Consider the following 22,333-nt stretch of genomic DNA (forward strand, 5'->3'; position numbering starts at 1 on the left):
TACACAAAAAAAACTACTCAATTACAGTAACGTGAGTAAATGTAATTCGTTACTTTCCACCTCTGCATATAGGGCCCTGTGGGCAGGGGCCTCGATCCAGGATATCTGTGATGCGGCAGGCAGGCCCTCACCACTCACTTTTGTACACTTTTGAGTTGGATCTCAACTCTATTCCTGGTGATCGTGTGGTCTTAGTTGTGCATTGGTCTCATTTGTGCTTTCTACACACAGACAGGCACTTGTAGTCTGGCGGATTGGGTATAACGTTCCCCATAGCGTCAGCTCTGACGCAGCGTCTCGTTCCCTCGAAAGGGAATGTCTCAGGTTATGTATTTAACCCTTGTTCCCTGAGAAGGTAACGAGACGCTGCGTCTTCCTGGCCATACTTCTGGCGTGCCTGAATACCCGCTTCGGCTTATGTGAGATAAAGTGGGCGTTCCTTTCTGCCGTATTTATGCTCTTTGGCTTCCGTCTATGACGTCACGCCCAACCATTGGTCGAATTTGATATACATACTCAGACGCCGTCACGCTGTAGGCTTTTCCCATACACTCTAAAAAACATTGGGTTAAAATTAACCCAACTTGGGTTGTTTTGCAACCCAACGTTGGGTTAAATATGGACCAACCCAACGCTGGGTTATTTTAACCCAACAAGTTGGGTAGAAATAACTTTTTGTTGGGTTGAAACAACCCAACGTTTGGTAATGTGTTTAAAGCTGAAATTGTGTGGTTTAAATTGCTTTCATACCTTTCATTGTGGTGTCTACAAATAACAAAGCATAGATTTAATTGAAAAAGCATATTTATTGCACATGACCAATAAAAGAGTACATAGCCCTACACAAACAATCAACTTTCTGATAAAAAATGTATTACTATTATATCTCACAATCTAAAATGACAGATATCCAGTTAACATTACAATTAGATCAAGTTTAAAATTGTACAATTAAGGGATAATGTATTGGCAGCATGTCATCACAGAGAAAAGCCCCAACAGTTTCTTCAGGACAAATGTCACGAACACATTGGGTTAATAATTTGTAAATTTTATATCGGATAAGTAATTAATAGACATTGATATTTAATTTTTGTGTAATATAACACTGTACCTGTCAAAATGATTTGCAGCATTGGAGTTTTTAGTTTTGAGCAGTAGTAGAATGTCACGACTGGCCAATCAGAAACTAGCATTTTAGAGAACCGTGTAATAAGAAATGGTTAATGTAACACATAAGATCAACACAAAGTTGCACAAACAGTCAATATATGATCAACATGAGTTATCACCTTAGCATGACAAATAACTACACAGACTTCTTATAGAAAGGGATTCCGTTCTTGGGAGTTTGTAAATAACAGTCTTCAAAAACACCCAAACTGATGTGCACTGCTTAGTAAAATTAATGTCCAAAACATAAAAAAAGTTTAAAACATGTCAACATCACCAAGGAGGGTGTATTGCTGGAGTGACTGTCTGTCAAAAACAACGAAGGCTTGATGGCAGAGATCGCCATCTTCCAATCCAAGGACAAATGGGAATGGTTTTGTCACCTCAGCCTCTCAGAAGAATGCAACCATGTTGGTCCCAACCTGTTGAAAACAGACAAACACTTGTTAGAATGCAGGCAAAGACTGATGCAGCATTATTATACAGAACCAAACAATTCATATTTCATACACACAAATGTACCATCTAGTTTAATTGTCATGAAATGTATAAATTTCTGTTTTATTTCAATAACCTTACAATATACTCTTTGTTCATGCCAATAATTCAGATTCACAGTAATTTCAGATTCTGCCACGTCACTTTACAGGCAGTAAGCCCAATTTTTTAGATTTTGCAACAACCTGCATACTTGCCCTTATTACTTAATATAGCCAACACTTTATTAGCATATATTACGTAATGAATACAGGGCTGGGCATTAAAGGAATAGTCTACTCATTTTCAATATTAAACTATGTTATTGCCTTAACTAAGAAGAGTTGATACATCCCTCTATCATCTGTGTGCGTGCACGTAAGCGCTGGAGCGGGCTGCGATACTTCGATAGCATTTAGCTTAGCCCCATTCATTCAATGGTACCAATCAGAGATAAAGTTAGAAGTGACCAAACACATCAACGTTTATACAACAAGTTTGGTGGTACAAAATAAAACGTAGTGCTTTTCTAAGCGGATTTAAAAGAGGAACTATATTTTATGGTGTAATAGCACTTTTGGGAGTACTTTGACTCGGCGCAGTAACACCCTCCCTCTCCCATTATGAGAGGGAGAAGGGGAGCGGACTTTTCAGGCGTTGATGTGTTTGGTCACTTCTACTGTAACTTTATCTCTGATTGGTACCATTGAATGAATGGGGCTAAGCTAAATGCTATCGAAGTGTCGCAGCGCGCTCCAGCGCTTACGTGCACGCACAAAGATGATAGAGGGATGTATCAACAATTCTTAGTTAAGGTAATAACATAGTTTAATATTGAAAATGAGTAGACTATTCTTTTAACGTTTGTCCCTAAAGTTAATGTTTTAGAGTTGCGAGTAAAAGACAATTTTTCTTGTCCAAGTTTTAACTCTATTCCTACTTGTAAACATGTCTTCTTGCTAGTTTACAAACAAAATATTAAATGTTTTAGGTTGCTTGCAAAGCAAAGTGTGCAATACTTCCATTACTTACATAGACTTAAAATTTTCTTCCCACTTTTGTAGACAGGAGTTGGAATATCATCATGGGGTTCTGTAGAGAAAAATGTTTAGGTTAAATGAGTAACTTTACTGTCATAATACTCATCAAACAACTATTGTATTCCCAAGTGTACCTGGAGGTGATTTGTTGATGCTCCTGGTTCTTGGCTGGGAAGTTGCAGGATTCTGTCTGTAAAATGCAATGCCCAAGTTTCAAATAGCTTTTCGGCATGGTCAAGGAATAACACAGAGAAGTCTTGTGAACTCTGAAAATGACAAATCATGCATTCATTTTCAATAAAACTTTAATGTAAATTTATGCGATAATGAATGCTATATGGGCTAGCTTGTCAGTGAACTACGGCTGCGTGTAGTACATGGTGCTTCACCTGTTTTCAGATGATGGCAATTTACTTCTAATCACAGAACCGGCTTTCCCGATGAGATGGGCTTGACAATTTTATACAATTAAAGAGATAGTTGGGCCAAAAATGATATTAAACCCATGATTACTCACCTCCAAGCCGTCCAAGATGCATATGTCCATAATTTTTTCAGACTAACACATTTTCAGTTATTTTAGAAAATCTTTTAGATCTTTCAATTAATCAAATGTAAAGTTATGGGGTCCAGTCCAAAAATATTTGCATCCATCCTTCACAAAATAAATCCATATGGCTCCACGATAATAAACAAAGGCCTTCTGAGGGTAATCCGTGCAGTGTTGTTGTAGAAATATAACAAAAATAACTAGCTTCTGCTAATGGCGCCATCTTGGTCGCGTCCGCATTTAAGATGAGAGCTGTCCTGAATACAGAGGAGTCTAAGATGGCGGTATTACTGGAAGCTAGTTATTTTTGTTTATAAAGTTTAAATATAGATATTTCTACAAAAAAAACGGCACGGATTACCCTCAGAAGACCTTTGTTTATCATCGTGGAGCCATTTGGATTTCTTTTGTGAAGGATGGATGCACATTTTTTGGACATGAAGGAGTGGACCCTGTAACATTACATTTGATTAACTGAAAGATCGAAGACATTTTCTAAAATATCTCAAAATGTGTTTGTCTAAAAAATGATGGACATATGCATCTCGAATGGCTTGGGGGTGAGTAAATCATGAGTTTAATATAACTTTTGGGTGAACTATTCCTTTAATTGTGCAACCTTACATACCACTTTTGAAAATGACATACGCACAGCAAAATAAGCAGGGATTCTTAATAAAGAAATGCTTTGATATGCATCATTCTATCAGTAGCAACATATAAATAATAAAAAACAAGTGCATTTTCATGTTACCTGTAAATAACTTTGTAAAAGCTGGTATCAGAACCTCAAAGTGACATTGTTTTAGCTTCTCCAGGAAAAAAATATCCAATCTTTAATCCATCAGGGTCTGAGGAAAAGAGCCAAAACTGTGATTTAAGTGGGCATCATCAAAAACATTTGAAAAAGACAAGAATGTCTGTAACTTACACAGACCAAATGAGAGTTCACAATAAGTGACCCTGCCTGTGAACTCAAGGCTAAAGTTTCATGATCTAAACATGATATTAAAAGCATCAGTTTGATTTCAACTTTTACAACAAACAATTATTTATTTAAAACGTACACGTTTCTTCCTCATATTAACGTTATCTGTTTTAAACTGAATTTCTAAACCATTAGAATATGTTACATTCTAACGTTTCTAAAATTATTAAAAGCCATGTTTTAGACATATTTCATAAAATGTTTGATTAAACGAAATATTTAAATCATTTAAAAGCAAGCATATAGATTTACTGGGCATTACAGACTAGCCATCGGAAGCTAATAAAACTTTTAATAAGAATTATGTCTTGTGAACCATCATTTTGCATACTTTTGCATTCAGAAATAGCTTAAATTATTAAAAACAATGATACAAACCTTTTCCTTCAAATAAATCAAAGATAAGTCGATGAAAAACCGTGTATGAATCCTGAGGTGATGGTAAATTCCCGCGTCAGGTAGCGTGTTTGTAGCTGTAACTGGAGTCTGACGCGTCTGTGTGGGGGAAGGGAGAAGTTCTCTCTGGGGAAGAACAACACTGACACCCGGTGGTCGCGCGGTAACATTCCGACTTTTTGAAACTAAACTTTAAAATTGGCGTTCACTTTACAAACCGACTGCAAATTTGAACATTATATATATTCTCGCCTGAACTTATGTTTAAAATACATTTTGTGGACTAGAGAAAGTAATATTGAGAAACAGCTATATGTATCTATTAAGTTGGCTCTGCTTCAAAATTACCCAACATATAACCCAACAAGTTGGGTTACACAAAAACTACCCAACACTGATAAAACAACCCAACAAAATAACCCAACTGGCTCAACCCAGCAGTTGGGTTGAAAAAACAACCCAACGTTTTTTAGATTGTAGCGTCAGCTCTGAAGCTCCGTCTCGTTCCCTTCTCAGGGAACAAGGGTTACATACGTAACCTGAGACGTTTTTCCACAGACATAGGCCTTGGCTATGAAAGCTTTTGAACATTCAATCGCCATTACTGCTTACACTTAGTAATTTGACTTTTTCTGTTTGTTACCTTTGCCATAATTATTAAATTTAACTTAGACTTATTTTGGACTTATGACTCAAACCTTATAGTTACTGAAATTTTGCCTCTGTGTCAACATTGTCTTGCCCTAGTATACTTCATCAGTGTGGTATCTAAATGTTACAAAATTCCTGAGAGCTTTTCATTCTAAATAAAAACTCATATTTTGCAGGTAATCTGCAGACGCCCACGCTTACCATTATCTCTCATTCAGTTGTGTCTCCTGGAGAAAATATTCAGTTCAGATGCACAACACCTAATCCAAGATGTCAGGAAAATGCTGAATTCCACCTGTTCAGAAGATCATCCACAATATCCTCTCAAACAAGTGTATCTAGTGTGACTTTCAGTCTGACTGTAGACGTCTCACATCAGAATCAGTACAGCTGTGATTACTCTTACAGGAATGACACCATCAAGTCTTCTAGGAGTAACACTATTAAAATCACTGTAGGTGAGTGTGTTCGATGAATTGCTGCTTTTCTGCATTCCTGCCGTTGTCACAGACACTTGTTAATCATATATTAGTTCAAGATTGTCAACATGTCTTCCTCTTGTTTTCTAGTGAACCTGCAGAAGCCCAAAATTTCTCTCAGTGGATTATTTGACTTTGGTCCTCAGGGTTCAGTGATCACCAGAGGTCACAACTTCACTATTACTTGTTCATCTGTATCTCAGTATTCTGGAGGCTTCTTCTCTCTGTTCAGTGGATCAAACATCATCAGTAGTGAATCAGCTGTCAATCATTTAGCCGTCTTCATCTTTCCTGAGGCAGATTATTCACATGAGGGAAACTACAGTTGTGTTTATAAAGTGAATGTGTCCTCACGGAACTTCTATTCAGATGCGTCTGACCTGCTGATCATCACTATCATAGGTGAGTTATAGATGTTTGATCATTGTGTACTAACCAGACTTGAAGCTTAAACTCTAGAGTGTTATCTTATTGGTCAAAAATCCTGCAGTGTGTTTTGGCTGTGATTTTGTTTCTGTGAGCTGCATCTTTTCATGGGAAGAGACAAATTTCTTTCACTTGGTAACTTGTTGCATTGTGCCTGATAGTGTACTTCTCGTCTATTGTTTTTTACATATTAAGATATCAGACATACTATTTTTACACATACTGATTTGACCTACTACACATACAATCTAAAAATTGTGCTTAACAGCACTAAAAGTGATAAACTGCACCAATGGAGAACCTGGGTAGAACCATATTGTGCTATGTTGAACCATAAAGGGATGTGCACACCACAGCTTTAAATGATGTCAGGTTGACATTTTCAGTTCGGCTATCAGCAGATAAATATATGCTAGCTGCTGTCATTTAAAAAAAACACCACGCTTCCATTTGAAACAATTGAACACTTGTCATTCCTTAGCACCACTTATGGTTCTACAGAGGTGCTATATAGGTGATTGGGATTGCTAAAAATGGCTACATTATTATTATTATTATGAGCTTTTAGTATTATCTAGCACCATTTTTTTAAGAGTGTACTGATTTACTGATTTTGGATGCAGGGTTTTACTTGGTGCTGCTCAGACCAGCATGTGTACTGTATGACATCAAAGTATTGTAAGAGCAATTCGAGAACAGACTGGCTGCACTGTTTGATTTCTTAAATCACTTGCACGGTACCAATCGCGATAGCACAATGTAAGAGTTTTGCATGGATTGAATTATAATGAAGTTGTCTTGTTTTTCAGGAGGTGATGTTAGACTGGTCAATGGTAATAATCGCTGCTCTGGTAGAGTTGAGGTCTTTCATGATGGTCGTTGGGGAACTGTGTGTGATGACTCTTGGGACATTAATGATGCTACTGTGGTGTGCAGACAATTGGGATGTGGAAAAGCGGTTACTGCAGACAGTGGGGCTTATTTTGGCCAGGGCAGTGACCCAATCTTACTGGATGATGTTGCATGTTCTGGAAGTGAGAGCAGCCTAATACAGTGCAATAACAATAAATCACATAACTGTAAACACAGTGATGATGCTGGTGTTATATGTTCAGGTATGATAATATTTATCCATGCAATCTCAATTTTTCTTTAAGCTTACTGACAACATTAATTTTCTCCCCAGCACATACTATAATTGCTGATCAGATTCTTACTAAGACCTAGTAAAAATAGCAAACAATTCTATGTTTTTGGTGATCAATTTCACTATTAGGTAAAAAAATATTGATTTGAGGAACTCTGTTCCTTAACTCCAGACCTCTGCCCCATCCCAGAATGTTTTAGATGTCTCTTCAACACCTGATTCAACTCAATAACCTCCTTCCAGAATGTTTGAAATGAGGAGCTCAGATGCAAAAGCCGCTAAATGCCACCTACATCAAATATGAGATCATGATATTAACCAAATCCTCATGGCACCTGTTATATGTTCATCAAAGACTTGTGCTTCAAAACCATCTTATCCTGGCCTCAGGTCATTAAAAAATACAGATTTGTTGGCATAATTCATTAAGAGCCTGATAAAAAATGCTCATTTACAAGAAAACATGTCAGATGCACTTAGATGGTTTTGTATCTGGGGCCTCTTTTATAAAAGTGCGACGTAGGAACTATCCTACATTTCATCTAAGACCACGATTGTACGTGTGATTCAGAGAAAAGGAGCGTAGGCCTCTTTTCCAGATCTGTGGTTTATAAATCACAAATGATCTTGAAATTGTGCGCAGCTGAATGCTCTTAGAATTCCGCCTTGTAAATGCCCCTTATTTAATTCATTAGCATATAAATATTAAATTGTCAAAGGCCAAATTCTCTGACTGCTACAATGGCGAGTGGTAAGAAAACATATTTGTTGTGGTTTGCTTAAGTTTTTAATATTTCTAAATTCTAACATGGAAACTTTATTGACATCACTCAAGTTAAGGCGATTATTAGTGGATCTTTCAATTCACGGGTTTCATTTAAATATAGTTTTACACGTAAACATAATATTTGTTTCAGTTTGGCATGTGTCCTGCTCTGCGGTGTAAAATTAAGATATTTTCAACTTTAAAATTCAAAGATCGTATCTTAAACTGTCAGAATATATTCCATATGGATTCATTTGGATTTACAGATGTTTAACATTAAAATCGATGCATGGGAATAATTTATATTATTTTTTGAAATACATATCACTCCTAAATGTCGCATGTCCCTTGTACATCGAGGCTTAACAATTTAGTTCCTTTCACGTCATTTTAATCATTAAATTCAATCGTTTTTACTTTCATTCAATAAAGCACATGTTCTGTAACATTTACATGTGTGTTAAACACAGCGAAACAATTTTGCTATATTTTTTATATTTTTTTTGAAAAGGTGACGAACTAGAAAATCGTTTCCCGAACCTATAGCATGGGCGCCACCTTTTTGCATCAAAATAGGCCGACATATTACAGTGGGGCAAAAAAGTATTTAGTCAGCTACCAATTGTTCAAGTTCTCACACTTAAAAAGATGAGAGAGGCCTGTAATTTTTGTCAAAGGTACACGTCAACTATGAGAGACAAAATGAGAAAAAAAATCCAGAAAATCACATTGTCTGATTTTTTTAAGAATTTATTTGTAAATTATGGTGAAAAATAAGTATTTGGTCAATAACAAAAGTTTATGTCAATACTTTGTTATATACCCTTCGTTGGCAATGACAGAGATCAAACGTTTTCTGTAAGTCTCCACAAGGTTTTTACACACTGTTGCTGGTAATTCGGCCCATTCCTCCATGCAGATCTCCTCTAGAGCAGTGATGTTTTAGGGCTGTCGCTGGGCAACTCAGATTTTCAACTCCCTCCAAGGATTTTCTATGGGGTTGAGATCTGGAGACTGGCTAGGCCACTCCAGGACCTTGAAATTATTCTTACGAAACCACTCCTTCTTTGCCCGGGCGGTATGTTTGGGATCACTGCCATACTGAAAGATCCAGCCACGTTTCATCTTCAATGCCCTTGCTGACGAAAGGAGGTTTTGAGTCAAAATCTCACGATACATGGACCCATTCATTCTTTCCTTAACTCGGATCAGTCGTCCTGGTCCCTTTGCAGAAAAACAGCCCCAAAGCATGAGGTTTCCACCCCCATGCTTCACAGTAGGTATGGTGTTCTTTGGATGCAACTCAGCATTTTTCTCCTCCAAACACAAAAAGTTGAGTTTCTACCAAAAAGTTATGTTTTGGTTTCATCTGACCATATGACATTCTCCCACTCTTCTTCTGGATCATCCAAATTCTCTCTAGCAAACTTCAGACGGGTCCGGACATGTACTGGCTTAAGCAGGTGGACACATCTGGCACTGCAGGAATTGAGTCCCTGGCTGCATAGTGTGTTACTGATGGTAGCCTTTGTTACTTTGGTCCCAGCTCTCTGCAGGTTATTCACTAGGTCCCCCCGTGTGGTTCTGGGATTTTTGCTCACCATTCTGGTGATAATTTTTACCCTATGGGATGAGATCTTGCGTGGAGCCCCAGATCGAGGGAGATTATCAGTGTTCTTGTATGTCTTACATTTTCTAATAATTGCTCTCACAATTGATTTCTTCACACCAAGCTGCTTACCTATTGCAGATTCAGTCTTCCCAGCCTGGTGCAGATCTACAATTTTGTTTCTGGTGTCCTTTGACAGCTCTTTGGTCTTGGCCATAGTTGAGTTTGCATTCTGACTGTTTTAGGTTGTGGACAGGTGTCTTTTATACTGCTAACAAGTTCAAACAGGTGCCATTAATACAGGTAACAAGTGGAGGACAGAGGATCCTCTTAAAGAAAAAGTTACAGGTCTGTGAGAGAAAGAAATCTTGCTTTTTTGTTATTGACCAAATACTTATTTTCCACCATAAATCGCAAACAAATTCCCAAAAAATCAGACAATGTGATTCTCCGGATCTTCTTCCTCATTTTGTCTCTCATAGTTGAAGTGTACCTATGACGAAAATCACAGGCCCCTCGCATCCTTCCAAGCGGGAGAACTTGCACAATTGGTGGTTGACTAAATACTTTTTGCCCCACTGTATGTTAAAAATATATTCTAAAACCCTGTTAAATTATTTTGGAGTAGAAGGTCTTTCTTCTAAAGGCCTTCTCCACATTTAATTCTTGTTCATTTTCTGTGTGCATCATTGTTGCATGTTTTTTTTATTATGTTTCTATTCTGAATAAACAAACAGCACAGTTTACATGCTTTGTCCTTGTTGCATTAGTTTATTAGTTCATTAAGATAATTCTGAACATATTTCTATACTTCAAACAACTCTGAATTGTAGTTGAGAACGTCACTGCGCACTATTAAAACATTGTCGGGTTTAAATTGGGCTCGGGCTCATAATTACAGTTAATGTGTCGGTCGGGTAAGGCACAGACACAATGTGCAAGGGTTCGGTTATGTTTTTGGGGCCCGATCTAAGCTCTTATACAGATGATGTTGATGCTGTAAAAGTTTCGAATATGCCTACCTGCAATACTGCAATATTGCCACAAGGAAACGTGCGTACGTCAAGTCGGAGCCTGACGTAGAGGTAAGTACTTTTCCACGTCAAAGACGAATTTTATAAATCTCAGCGTTGGAGTGGATTTGAGCGTACGCACAGTCTAAGATTAAATCTAAAAAAACCCACTTTATATATAAAAATCTTCCGTGGAAGGTGCAGGACCATAAATAATACAATATTTGTTCGTCCAAATATTGTATTCTGTCTGAATTTCCTCTTCTTAGCTGGGTTACACATTTTTATGTTGTAAATTGATAGGAGCAAGGCTTCTTAACTGTGAATTTTGAAAGGGTGTGATATGTAAACAGCGAAATTTCAGTTGGTACAAATATGGTACAAATGTTAATGTGATCATAATGGTATTGGTGGTATGTAACTGTTAAATGTATCAGACATCCACCTAACGAGCGGCAAACCAGAATTAAATCTAGAATTGGCTTTATTTATTCAGAAATAAAGCTTCTTTTACTTATGCTGCCAAACATACACTAGTAAAATGACTGTCCTACCAATACTAGATTTTGGGGATGTCATTTATAGAACTGCCTCTACATCTTTTGTGAAGGTTAGATGTGGTCTTTAACAGTGCCATTCATTTTGTTACCAATGCCTCTTTTAATACCCATCATTGTGATTTAGATGCGCTATGTGTTGGCCTTCCTTACATACTCGACGCCTGACCCACTGGTACCATTTTATATATAAATCAATTTTAAGCAAAACCCCTCTGTATTTGAACTCTCTTCTCACCAATGCATCATCCATTCGTAACCTGCGCTCTAGCAGGTATATTTCTCTAGTAATACCTAAAGTAAATACTTCTTCTGGCCGTAGCTCCTACCAGTTTGCAGCTCCATGCGACTGGAATGAGTTACAAAAGACCATGAAACTTGAAAACACCATCTCTCTCACTTCTTTTAAAGTACAACTATTAGAGCTTTTGCCCATTTGTTGTACATGCTGACCTCCCTTTTTTTTCCCCATCATACAGGATTAACAATGGCACTAATACACGGGGAGAGAATGCACACAATATTCTGTACTTTCACACCACAAATTGGTTTATTTATATCTCACCAGTATCTGTCAACATACTGTACAACATACTCCAAAAAGACGAGCGGAGCTTTCACTCAAAGTTGAATATTTTTGAACTCTCGACGTTCAGCGCTGAGCGCGAATAAAACCCCGAGCGCCGGTTTTCAGCGCGGGAAAAACCCCACTAGCTGCTTGCTTATTTGAAAAACGCAGAGTTTTCATTGGAATCAATTGAAAACATGCGCCGGCCGCGGGCGTAAAAGCTTCGTGTGTCCAGCCCCTTAACTTAGAACAAAAAAGTTGGTTTAAATTTACCTTAGCTGAGGGGTATCTTTCTCGATTTCCTCAGAGAAAACGCTTCCACCACATCATCAAAATCCAGTTCCCTCACAAGATCGCATTCAATGGCCATTAAAGACGTCCTCGACACATTTTGCTTCTTAGTTCGTTTTTTACTCTTGCCATTAGAGAAAATGAACATTCTCCTTCACAATTGCTGACTGGCATGGTGAGGAAAAGCTGTCCTTTTGTGCTTTCTTTTCATTGATCCACTTGGTTGTGGTTTTAAACTGATTTTTGTTTTGGTTTTTGAGTAACCGTCTTCTACGCGTGACTTTTATATTACGCAATGCTTTTCACTCGCCTCTAGATGTCCCTTTCAACAGCGCAGCAATACATTAAAATTATTTATTTGATTTATTTACTAGTTAATACTTTGCAACTGCAAAAAATCACATTATTCCTCGATATTTAACCAAATTTTACTGAAAATAAAATTAAAATATTTACTTGAAAAGAATAGACACAGTAAATTTGACAGGGCCCCCTGCTGGCCCAGTGCCCTGGGCAAGTGCCCAGTAGGCCCGTGCGTTAATCCATGCCTGGCTCTAGATCTTTTATTACAGATTAGGATATATTAATTGTTATATACTGTTATTTGAATTTATTGTCTAGAAAACTTGTACCTCATCTATTTCCTTGTGTATTTAATGTGTAATTTGTGTAATTTTTATGTGTAACTATTTGTCGTCTTGAACCTTGCTTTGTCTTGGCCAGGTCGCCGTTTCAACTAAGAACATGTTCACATGCTTACTTAATAAAGGTTAAATAAAAACATATATAATAAAGACATAAATGCTGTTGTAAGATGATTTCTGTGATTGTTTCAACATTAGAATATACCAATGGAAGATAATGGAGTAAAATATTTTTTGTTAATTGAGTGAGCATTCAACATTTTGGTTTGTTTGATTTATTAACACATGCCCAAAAATGATTTTTTACTAGTCTGTCATGATAGCACAATGTAAGAGTTTGGCATGGATTGAATTATAATGAAGTTGTCTTGTTTTTCAGGTGATGTTAGACTGGTCAATGGTAATAATCGCTGCTCTGGTAGAGTTGAGGTCTTTCATGATGGCCGTTGGGGAACTGTGTGTGATGACTCTTGGGACATTAATGATGCTGCTGTGGTGTGCAGACAGTTGGGATGTGGAAAAGCTCTTAGTGCAAAGAGTATGGCTTTTTTTGCTCAGGGGAGTGACCCAATCTGGCTGGATGATGTTGCATGTTCTGGAAGTGAGAGCAGCATAAAACAGTGCAAACACAGGGGACTTGGATCACATAACTGTAAACACAGTGATGATGCTGGTGTTATATGTTCAGGTATGAGAATATTCATCCATCTAATCCTAAGTGCCCACACTTTACTCAGTGGATAGCCCAATAAAACAAACAGTTTTTTCTTTCATTTTAAAGTTTTAAAATGTTTCAATAAGATTCTCAGATACAGATACTTTTAAAGACTGAGTAAAAAGTTGCAAAAGTATACGAAATATACAAGAAATATGTTATATGCATCTTTGTAACCAATCAAATACATTTTAAGCTTGACACAAGTTTTCTTTCATCTCATACATCAGACTTGTTAAGATTGGTTAATGGCTCTGATTCCTGCTGTGGAAGAGTGGAGCTCCTTTACAACGGCCAATGGGGAACTGTGTGTGATGAGAGCTGGGACATAAGAGATGCTGATGTTGTGTGCAAACAATTAAACTGTGGCAGAGCCATCAGCGCCTCTCACAGCGCAGCATTTGGTCAGGGAAGTGGAGTGAGTTGGAAAAATCATTTAAGATGTGTTGGAAATGAGACCACCTTTTTGAATTGCTTAGAAAAAAGTCAACGTAGCTGTGATCATAATACAGATGCTGGTGTTGTTTGTACAGGTAAGTCAAAAAATTTGGGAGGGAATACAGTTAGATGGGAGTATTTTTGTACTCCGGTGAATATTTTTTAGAGAAAAGAACAGTTTTACCACAGACATAGGCCTTGGCAATGAAAGCTTTTGAACATTCAATCGCCATTACTGCTTACACTTAGTAATTTGACTTTTTCTGTTTGTTATCTTTGCCATACTATTAAATATAACTTATTTTGGACTTATGACTCAAATCTTAAAGTTACTGAAATTTTGCCTCTGTGTCAACATTGTCTTGCTCTAGTATACTTCATCAGTGTGGAATCTAAATGTAAAAAAATTCCTGAGAGCTTTTCATCCTAAATAAAAACTCATATTTTGCAGGTGATCTGCAGACGCCCACGCTTACCATTATGTCTCATTCAGTTGTGTCTCCTGGAGAAAACATTCAGTTTAGATGCACAACACCTAATCCAAGATGTCAGGAAAATGCTGAATTCCACCTGTTCAGAAGATCATCCACAATATCCTCTGAAACAAGTGTATCTAGTGTGACTTTCAGTCTGACTGTAGACGTCTCACATCAGAATCAGTACAGCTGTGATTACTCTTACAGGAATGACACCATCAAGTCTTCTAGGAGTAACACTATTGAAATCACTGTAGGTGAGTGTGTTCACAATGAATTAGTGCTTTTTCTGCATTTCTGCTCTTGTCACAGCCATTTGTAAATCATATATTAGTTAAAGACCATCTAAATGTGTTCTCCTTGTTTTCTAGTGAACCTGCAGAAGCCCAATATTTCTCTCAGTGGATTGTTTGACTTTGGTCCTCAGGGTTCAGTGATCACCAGAGGTCACAACTTCACTATTACTTGTTCATCTGAATCTCAGTATTCTGGAGGCTTCTTCTCTCTGTTCAGTGGATCAAACATCATCAGTAGTAAACCAGCTGTCAATCACTCAGCCGTCTTCATCTTTCCTGAGGCAGATTATTCACATGAGGGAAACTACAGTTGTGTTTATAAAGTGAATGTGTCCTCACGGAACTTCTATTCAGATGCGTCTGACCTGCTGATCATCTCTATCAGGGGTGAGTTATAGATGTTTGAACATTGTGTACTAACCAGGCTTGAAGCTTAAACTCTCCTGTAAACACATAACATCAAAACCAAGATTTAACGAGTGACAAAATGTTATTTGTTGATGTAAAATGTTATCTTATTGGTCAAGAATCCTGCAGTGTGTTTTGGCTGTGATATTGTTTCTGTGGGCTGCATCTTTTCATGGGAAGAGACAAATTTCTTTCACTTGGTAACTTGTTGCATTGTGCCTGATAGTGTACTTCTTGCCTATTGTTTTTTACATTAAGATATCAGACATACTATTTTTACACATACTGATTTGACCTACTACACATACAATCTTAAAAATTGTGCTTAAAAGCACAAAAAGTGCTAAACTGCACCAATGGAGAACCTGGGTAGAACCATATTGTGCTACGTTAAACCATAAAGGGGTGTGCACACCACAGCTTTAAATGCGGCTGAAAACGTCAGGTTGACATTTTTCAACTCGACTATCAGCACGGAAATATATGCTAGCTGCTGTCATTTTAAAAAAACACCACGCTTCCATTTGAAACAATTGAACACTTGTCATTCTTTAGCACCACTTATGGTTCTACAGAGATGCTATATAGGTGATTGGGATTGCTAAAAATGGCTCCATTATTATTATGAGCTCTTAGTATTATCTAGAACCATTATTTTAAGAGTGTACTGATTTGCCGATTTTGGATGCAGGGTTAACTTGGTGCTGCTCAGACCAACATGTGTACTGAATGACATCAAAGTATTGTAAGAGCAATTCGAGAACAGCAGAGGTGGGGACAAGTCACACATGGTCAAGTCAAAGCAAGTCTCAAGTCTTAAACCATCAAGTCCGAGTCAAGTCTCAAGTCACAGTTCAGATAAATCAAGCAAGTCAAGTCAAGGGTTTACCCTAAGCAAGTCAAGTCGAGTCCTGATAAGTTTCAAGTCAAGCCAAGTCAAGTCACAGTACTAAAATAAATAGGGGTACATTTTTCGATAGGTCTAAAATTAGCATTAGGCAAAGAAATCGAATCAAATGAATAATAACACTGTCTTTATTTATTATATTTATTTATTTATTAGAGCTACAGAATTGATTTGATTTTGTTTGATTAATATAGTTCACCCAAAAATGAAAGTTCTTTCATCATTTACTCACCCTCAATTTCATTGTTCTGATGAACATAAGGGAAGATATTTTGAGAAATGTTTGTAACCAAACCGTTCGTGGACCCCATTTACTTCCATATTATTATTTATTTCTATATGGAAGTGAATGGGGTCCACAGTTTGGTTACAAACATTTCTCAAAATATCTTCCTTTGTGTTCCTCTCAACAATTAAATTTAACAGGTTTGTAACAACATGAGGGTGAGTAAATGATGACAGAATTTTTGGGCGAACTCTCCCTTTAATGACACAGGCTTGTGTAGGTTATTTGAGGTTACGTTAGGTCTCTTTAAAACAGACTGGTTTCTGCCTCTAATCTATACATACATTTAGGAAATAAACAAATGTGTTTATAAGAAAAAGAATACTGTGTGGAGATCAATTTGTTTGTATGTGCCCTGTCAAGAACAGAACGATTTTATGTTCGCTTGTTTTTGAAACTCGTCTCTCTTGTGGAGGACGCATTGCAAACGGCGCAGCATAACAGTCGCTTCAGATAAAAAATTTGTTGTTTTACAGTGCTCTGTTTGCCAAATGTATTTTAATGGACTACAGTGTGAGAGGCAGTACACTGTACAAAATAATATGCCCCATCTACTCAATAAAATTGTGGCAACAGATTACAAGCAATATCATTAATTACATCCAACAAATAAAAAAAATATTTAGATTTTACTCTATAAACTCCTTAATATTAACATATTAAAAAAGACAAACTGCAATTTGCGATTAAAAAATATATTAAAATTTATTGGGTATACTAGACAAAGATCTAGCACTATACATTAAAAAATATTATGCCATATCTACTCAATAAAAGTATACATTAAAAAATATTATGCCATATCTACTCAATAAAAGTGTGGCAACAGATTACAAGCAATATCATTAATTACATTCAACAAATAAAAATTGAGTTAGAATCACTTCATAAACTTCTTAATAGTAACCCATTCAAAAAGGTTAACTGCAATTTGCAATTAGAAATTAATTTAAATTTAAACAAAATATATTGGGTATACAGGACAAAGACCTAGCACTATACAATAAATACTATTCAATTATACTATTTTCATTTAACATCATGATTTAAAATCTATCCATTAATATTATTATTAAAAATGAGTATAATATCTGATTTCAGAATGACAGACAAAGATGAATCAATTCTTATTTTATTGCAGTCAAAAGAACAGGGAAGCATCTCATTTTTAATGGTGTATTTGTAACAGTGTAAACTTCAAAAAGTATTTTACAATCTTTAAAGAAAACCGTCCACACTTCCCGATGAAAGGTTCCATGTTTGTGTTCTACATTGATTCACACCCAGAACATCAGACAGCAGTTTAGACTTAATGTACTGTAATCAGTTTATAAACTTTGAAGAATCCAGCTCCAAGAAAAGTTTCTGAAACACCTGAAAAGATGCCTGGGATACTGGGGATTCAATGCATAGATCCAATCCAATCCAAGGAGGATAAAGCATGCATGGGCAACCTTTTAAGGCCTCGATAACAATTCCAGCATCCCTTGGGCTGCCACTCCTAGAAGATCCATTCTTTACAATTACAGCCATCACAAGCTGCCCAAGTCCCACCTCTTCATCTTTATCCTGCAACATTAAACAGCAATTATGTCTTAAAACCTTTATACATTTTTACAGCTTGAATATTGAAATAATCCACACATTAAACTTGTATATTAAAATGTTTTAAAGGGGACAGAAAAAAAAAAAAACATTTTTACCTTGTCTTTGTTGAATAATGGTAGTCTACCCACATTTACAAACATACAAAAAGTGCTAAACATTCTAAACATCTCAGTCTCATAGAAATTCCTCTTTTAGAAATGTCAGCCAGAAAACAGCCCAATCTGAAAAACTGATGCTTATGACATCACAGGCATCTAACTGCCCATCCACTTTAAAATAATTGGCTACATTTTTTGAGTGGCAGCAAAGTCAGCCAATCAGTAATGAAATTGAAGTTAAGCCAGTAGGGGGAGCCAAATAGGTGCAAAACCACTTGTTTGAAATCCCCCACCCTAATAGAGCTATCTGAGAGAGGTTTTTAGGAAGCTTCGAAGCCATTACAGACCCAACCAAAAAAATTTTTGTCTACATGTCACATCACAGAACAAGGATAAATACTCCGTTCAACCATTCTATGTCACCTTTAAAGAAAACTGGAAGATATGTGCAATGGAGTTCATCTGAGTTTGTGGCTAATTATGAATGTTTGAAATGTGCAGTTATATCGAAAACTGATAATAAATTCTCATTGGAATTACAAATAATGTCAAAAAAAATTTGGAAAAGATATATAATCTATATTTATTATTAGGGCAAATTTCCCTACATATTTTCTGTCACACAATAGGATACAGTCACATATTTATTTGTTAACCAAGTTACTCACATGTGTATATACAAACACATACACTATATACACAATATAATATGTACAATATATTTATTTAATAACATTCCTCACCTTTTGTTGTGAATAAAGTTCTCCCTCAGCAATGTTTCACGTTGCCTGCAGGAAACTGCAGTACCGTTACAGGCCTTCATGAACACACAATTTAGATAATAGGTCGCAAAGTTAATAATAATAATAATAAATGTTCAATTTACATTATGTAGAAAGCTTAAACATTTTAAAAAGATAACTTATACATTTAATATCTTCCTCACCTTTTGTGGAATTCAATGAATAACGTTACATTTCCCCTCAGTAATGCTTCAAGTTTCGGTGGGCAGCAGAAAACTCCAGTAAGAGGCCTTTGTCAAACAATTCAGTCAGCCAATGGTTCATGTTTTCCGCGGGAAAATTCAACACAGGGCGTCGCAATTGAGCACACAATTAATTTACAGTGGAGAATAGTTTTACATTACCAATTTATTAGAATACTTTGTTGGTACAATTAACACAAAACTAAATAAACCGAAAAAGACCGCAGTAAAGTTACATTTATTTTTAAAACACGAACCGAGCGAGCGAGCGAGCAGAATTTGTCATAATAGATACATACATATCTATGTAAGTTAGTGATAAAAGAACCCACCCATTCAGAGGAACAGTACGATCGGTCAGTCTTCCTGTCACTCAAAATGAGTTACAGCTGGACCACCAATCGCAGGCCGTTTCTGAATCCGAAGGGTGCAGACTGCGGAGGTCACATGTGTAACCCCTTCTTCTGGTTCTTTAATTGATAGACCACTCCGGAAAGGACCACACAGAGATGTAGTCTGAGCTCACTTCTCTCATTTACTGGAATACTGGAATATATGAAATAACACAGCACAGGCGTGAATCACAACTCATCCGGTCACATAACATCCTCCTCAACAGCTTACAATGACTGAGGACCTCAGTTTAACAATCAATAAATACATTTCTTTCAATAATTGAGCTCTGTTTCTTTTTTCCTTTATCTCTTTGAATATAAACAGCATAACAGTACACAAACATTAGTACATCATACCTGGAATATATGAAATAACACCGCACAGGCATGAATCACAACTCATCCGGTCACATAACTGCCAAAAATAAATATACAGTGAATAAAATATACAGAAAATAAGCAATGAGAAAATACAGAGACTGAAACACAAGAAATGCCATGTGCTCCTAAAGCACTCAACAATGAATTCAGTATAAAACTTTACATTTCCATCAACTCATCTCTTTTGGCTTATCTACAATATGAAATACCCTTTTAGAGAACAATATTGAACCTTAGCAGAAATAAAATCATCTCTAACATCATTTTACTTGTATTTGACCGGAGAGAGATTTTAAACCTACCATCCTCCTCAACAGCTTACAACATGGGTCTTCAACAGGGGGTCCGCGACGGAACTGCAGGGGGTCCGCCAAATGATGTTTGACCACAAGCTATTTTTTGCTAAAAACGTAAATATATGTACAAAAAAAAAAACGTTACATGTCCCTCTTTAAGTTGTGCACGTGCGTGGCCGCGAAGGCGCGCGTTCAGTTTAACAAGCGGACCAAAATAAAATATCTGAAGACTATAAATGTACACTCAGGAAGCAGCAGTAGCGACAGAAAAGGCATCATAAAACAGGTAAATCTTATAGGCATGTGTGTCTTTCTTTCAGAAAGTTATTTTAGGATCAGTGCGACATTGTCTCAAGTTATATTTCTGAACTTGGACAGCTGTTTCACGCGGTTTAGATTTAAAGCGCTAACTCAAAAGGCAAATGACGTCAGACCGCGTCTGCATTATAAACTTTGACAAAACTATCGCCCGCATCTAAAAATTATGAAACGTGCACAGTGATGGTGCTTTGTGCAAGATTCACAGTCAGGTTGAAATCCGCCTCTATAAAAAAAAAGTTGCCCCAAAGAGATGCGCGCGGACTCAATGCATATTTTCTCCTGAGTCTTATATGAAGCTATGCAGAAAATAAACTTGCGTTACTCAAACTCGTGACGATGATACACGAGAAAGGCAACAAACCTCTGAATTATAAAGTAGCACAACCTCTATCCCCACCAGAATAGAGAGTCTATGTGCCATTCACCATGATCAGTCATCTTTATAAACTGAAAGCCCAGGTTCAGGTAAATTCACAGTAAAATGAAAATCTATTACACTGCAAATACCTTAAAATAATATTATATTATTTTTATTATATTCATATTCATATTATTATTATTATATTCATATAAAAACTAAATCTACTTTAACAAAAAAATTATGCATGTACAACAACAGCATAATAGTGCCAATGTACTGTCTTAATATAGTATGGCTGTGTGACAATATGGTTTGTTTCTATTTATAAAACAGTTTCAGTCCTTGATTCTGATTGGTCAATTGTTGTATTTTACTCCACTTTGCGTTGTACCTAATACGGAAAGGCAGCCTCTCGTAGCTTACTGATTACTTAAATATATCAGTTTTACAAATTTAGTATCAGGGGGTCCCTGCTCCATGCCTCTCTCATCTAAGGGGTCCCCGACCCAAAAAAGGTTGAAGACCCCTGGCTTACAATGACTGAGGAGAAAATGGCCGACACAATTCAAAATTTACTTTAGTCTGCTGCGGGTGGCGCTATATTCCATCAGGTGCACTTAATACATTGTGTTCAATTAACATTTTTAATATAGAATTTATATACAAGATTAATAAACATTTTGGCACAATTCATCATAAACTAATTTTCCCCGTTACACATGCAGACTGCATACGCCATTACGCCTGGTTTGTTTAAGTTAACTAAGTATTACATTCGCAAGTCATACGCATATTACAACAATTTAGGATCAACTAAGAATAAAAGTCAACTTGTTAACATTCTGAAATAAGACAGTCTTGATGACGAATGCATCCTAGATATGCAACCTCCTAGGTCCTAAAGCTGAAGTTACGTCCAAACCCAGTTCATATTAATCCTTATTGTAATTAATATTTACAAATTACAAACAAATTATACAAAGAAACACTGCTTATAGACTTATAAGACCAAAGATTGCCCGTTAAATTGACCCGAAATGAATTTTATCCACAGTTTAAACACTACATTGACGTCACAGCCAGCTGGCTGACTAGCAAGACTAGCCGAGGCGCCGTTGTCCGGTATATATGAGCGCTGAGCGCCCGCTGATTATCTGGAGCTCCCATCCCCAAAAACTCGAAGGAAATGTTTAAATAGGCGATATCTTTATGAACCTACTGCAGATTCTTGTTTAAAAAACATACATTCTCGACTGAAATGCTTTCAAAACTTTGAATTTTGGCACAATAACAGAAATATTTCCTGAATCCGTCTGCTCGGCGCTCACAACCTGCATATTGACCTGAAATGGTTTTTAATTTAAAACAGCTCATTTGTATTACTTTGGATTTATTCAGTATTCGCTACATTCACAGATACACAATAAGAATAGCTAAATCCTTCACAAAAACAATACGTTGTTTTTATTCCAGTCATTTTTAAAGAATTTTAACACAAAAAAATAACCAAACTACATGAAATTAATTTTATTAAATAAAGTTTACATATTCAATTTCATCAAATCTACAAGCCTGCAGAATGACTTT

At 36.6% G+C, this 22,333-nt stretch overlaps 1 protein-coding gene and 1 long non-coding RNA gene across 2 annotated transcripts in view; one reads left to right on the forward strand and one right to left on the reverse strand.

The window, feature by feature from the left end:
• LOC129425252 (uncharacterized) overlaps window positions 1–22,333 on the forward strand; it is a 122,630-nt gene that overhangs the window by 39,379 nt on the left and 60,918 nt on the right. The window contains exons 13-19 of the mRNA XM_073856644.1: window positions 5,452–5,733; window positions 5,845–6,156; window positions 6,990–7,331; window positions 13,155–13,463; window positions 13,721–14,023; window positions 14,380–14,661; window positions 14,776–15,087. Of these exons, the coding sequence (XP_073712745.1) occupies window positions 5,452–5,733; window positions 5,845–6,156; window positions 6,990–7,331; window positions 13,155–13,463; window positions 13,721–14,023; window positions 14,380–14,661; window positions 14,776–15,087 (2,142 nt within the window). The remainder of the gene's footprint in view (window positions 1–5,451; window positions 5,734–5,844; window positions 6,157–6,989; window positions 7,332–13,154; window positions 13,464–13,720; window positions 14,024–14,379; window positions 14,662–14,775; window positions 15,088–22,333) is intronic.
• On the reverse strand, window positions 787–4,283 carry LOC129448863 (uncharacterized). Its single transcript, XR_012359217.1, has 4 exons — window positions 3,995–4,283; window positions 2,825–2,956; window positions 2,683–2,742; window positions 787–1,595 (listed from the first exon to the last, which is right to left on the reverse strand). It is a non-coding gene; the product is annotated as an uncharacterized lncRNA (long non-coding RNA).

This window comes from Misgurnus anguillicaudatus, chromosome 19 (assembly GCF_027580225.2).
Source record: "Misgurnus anguillicaudatus chromosome 19, ASM2758022v2, whole genome shotgun sequence".
Lineage (NCBI taxonomy): Eukaryota > Metazoa > Chordata > Actinopteri > Cypriniformes > Cobitidae > Misgurnus > Misgurnus anguillicaudatus.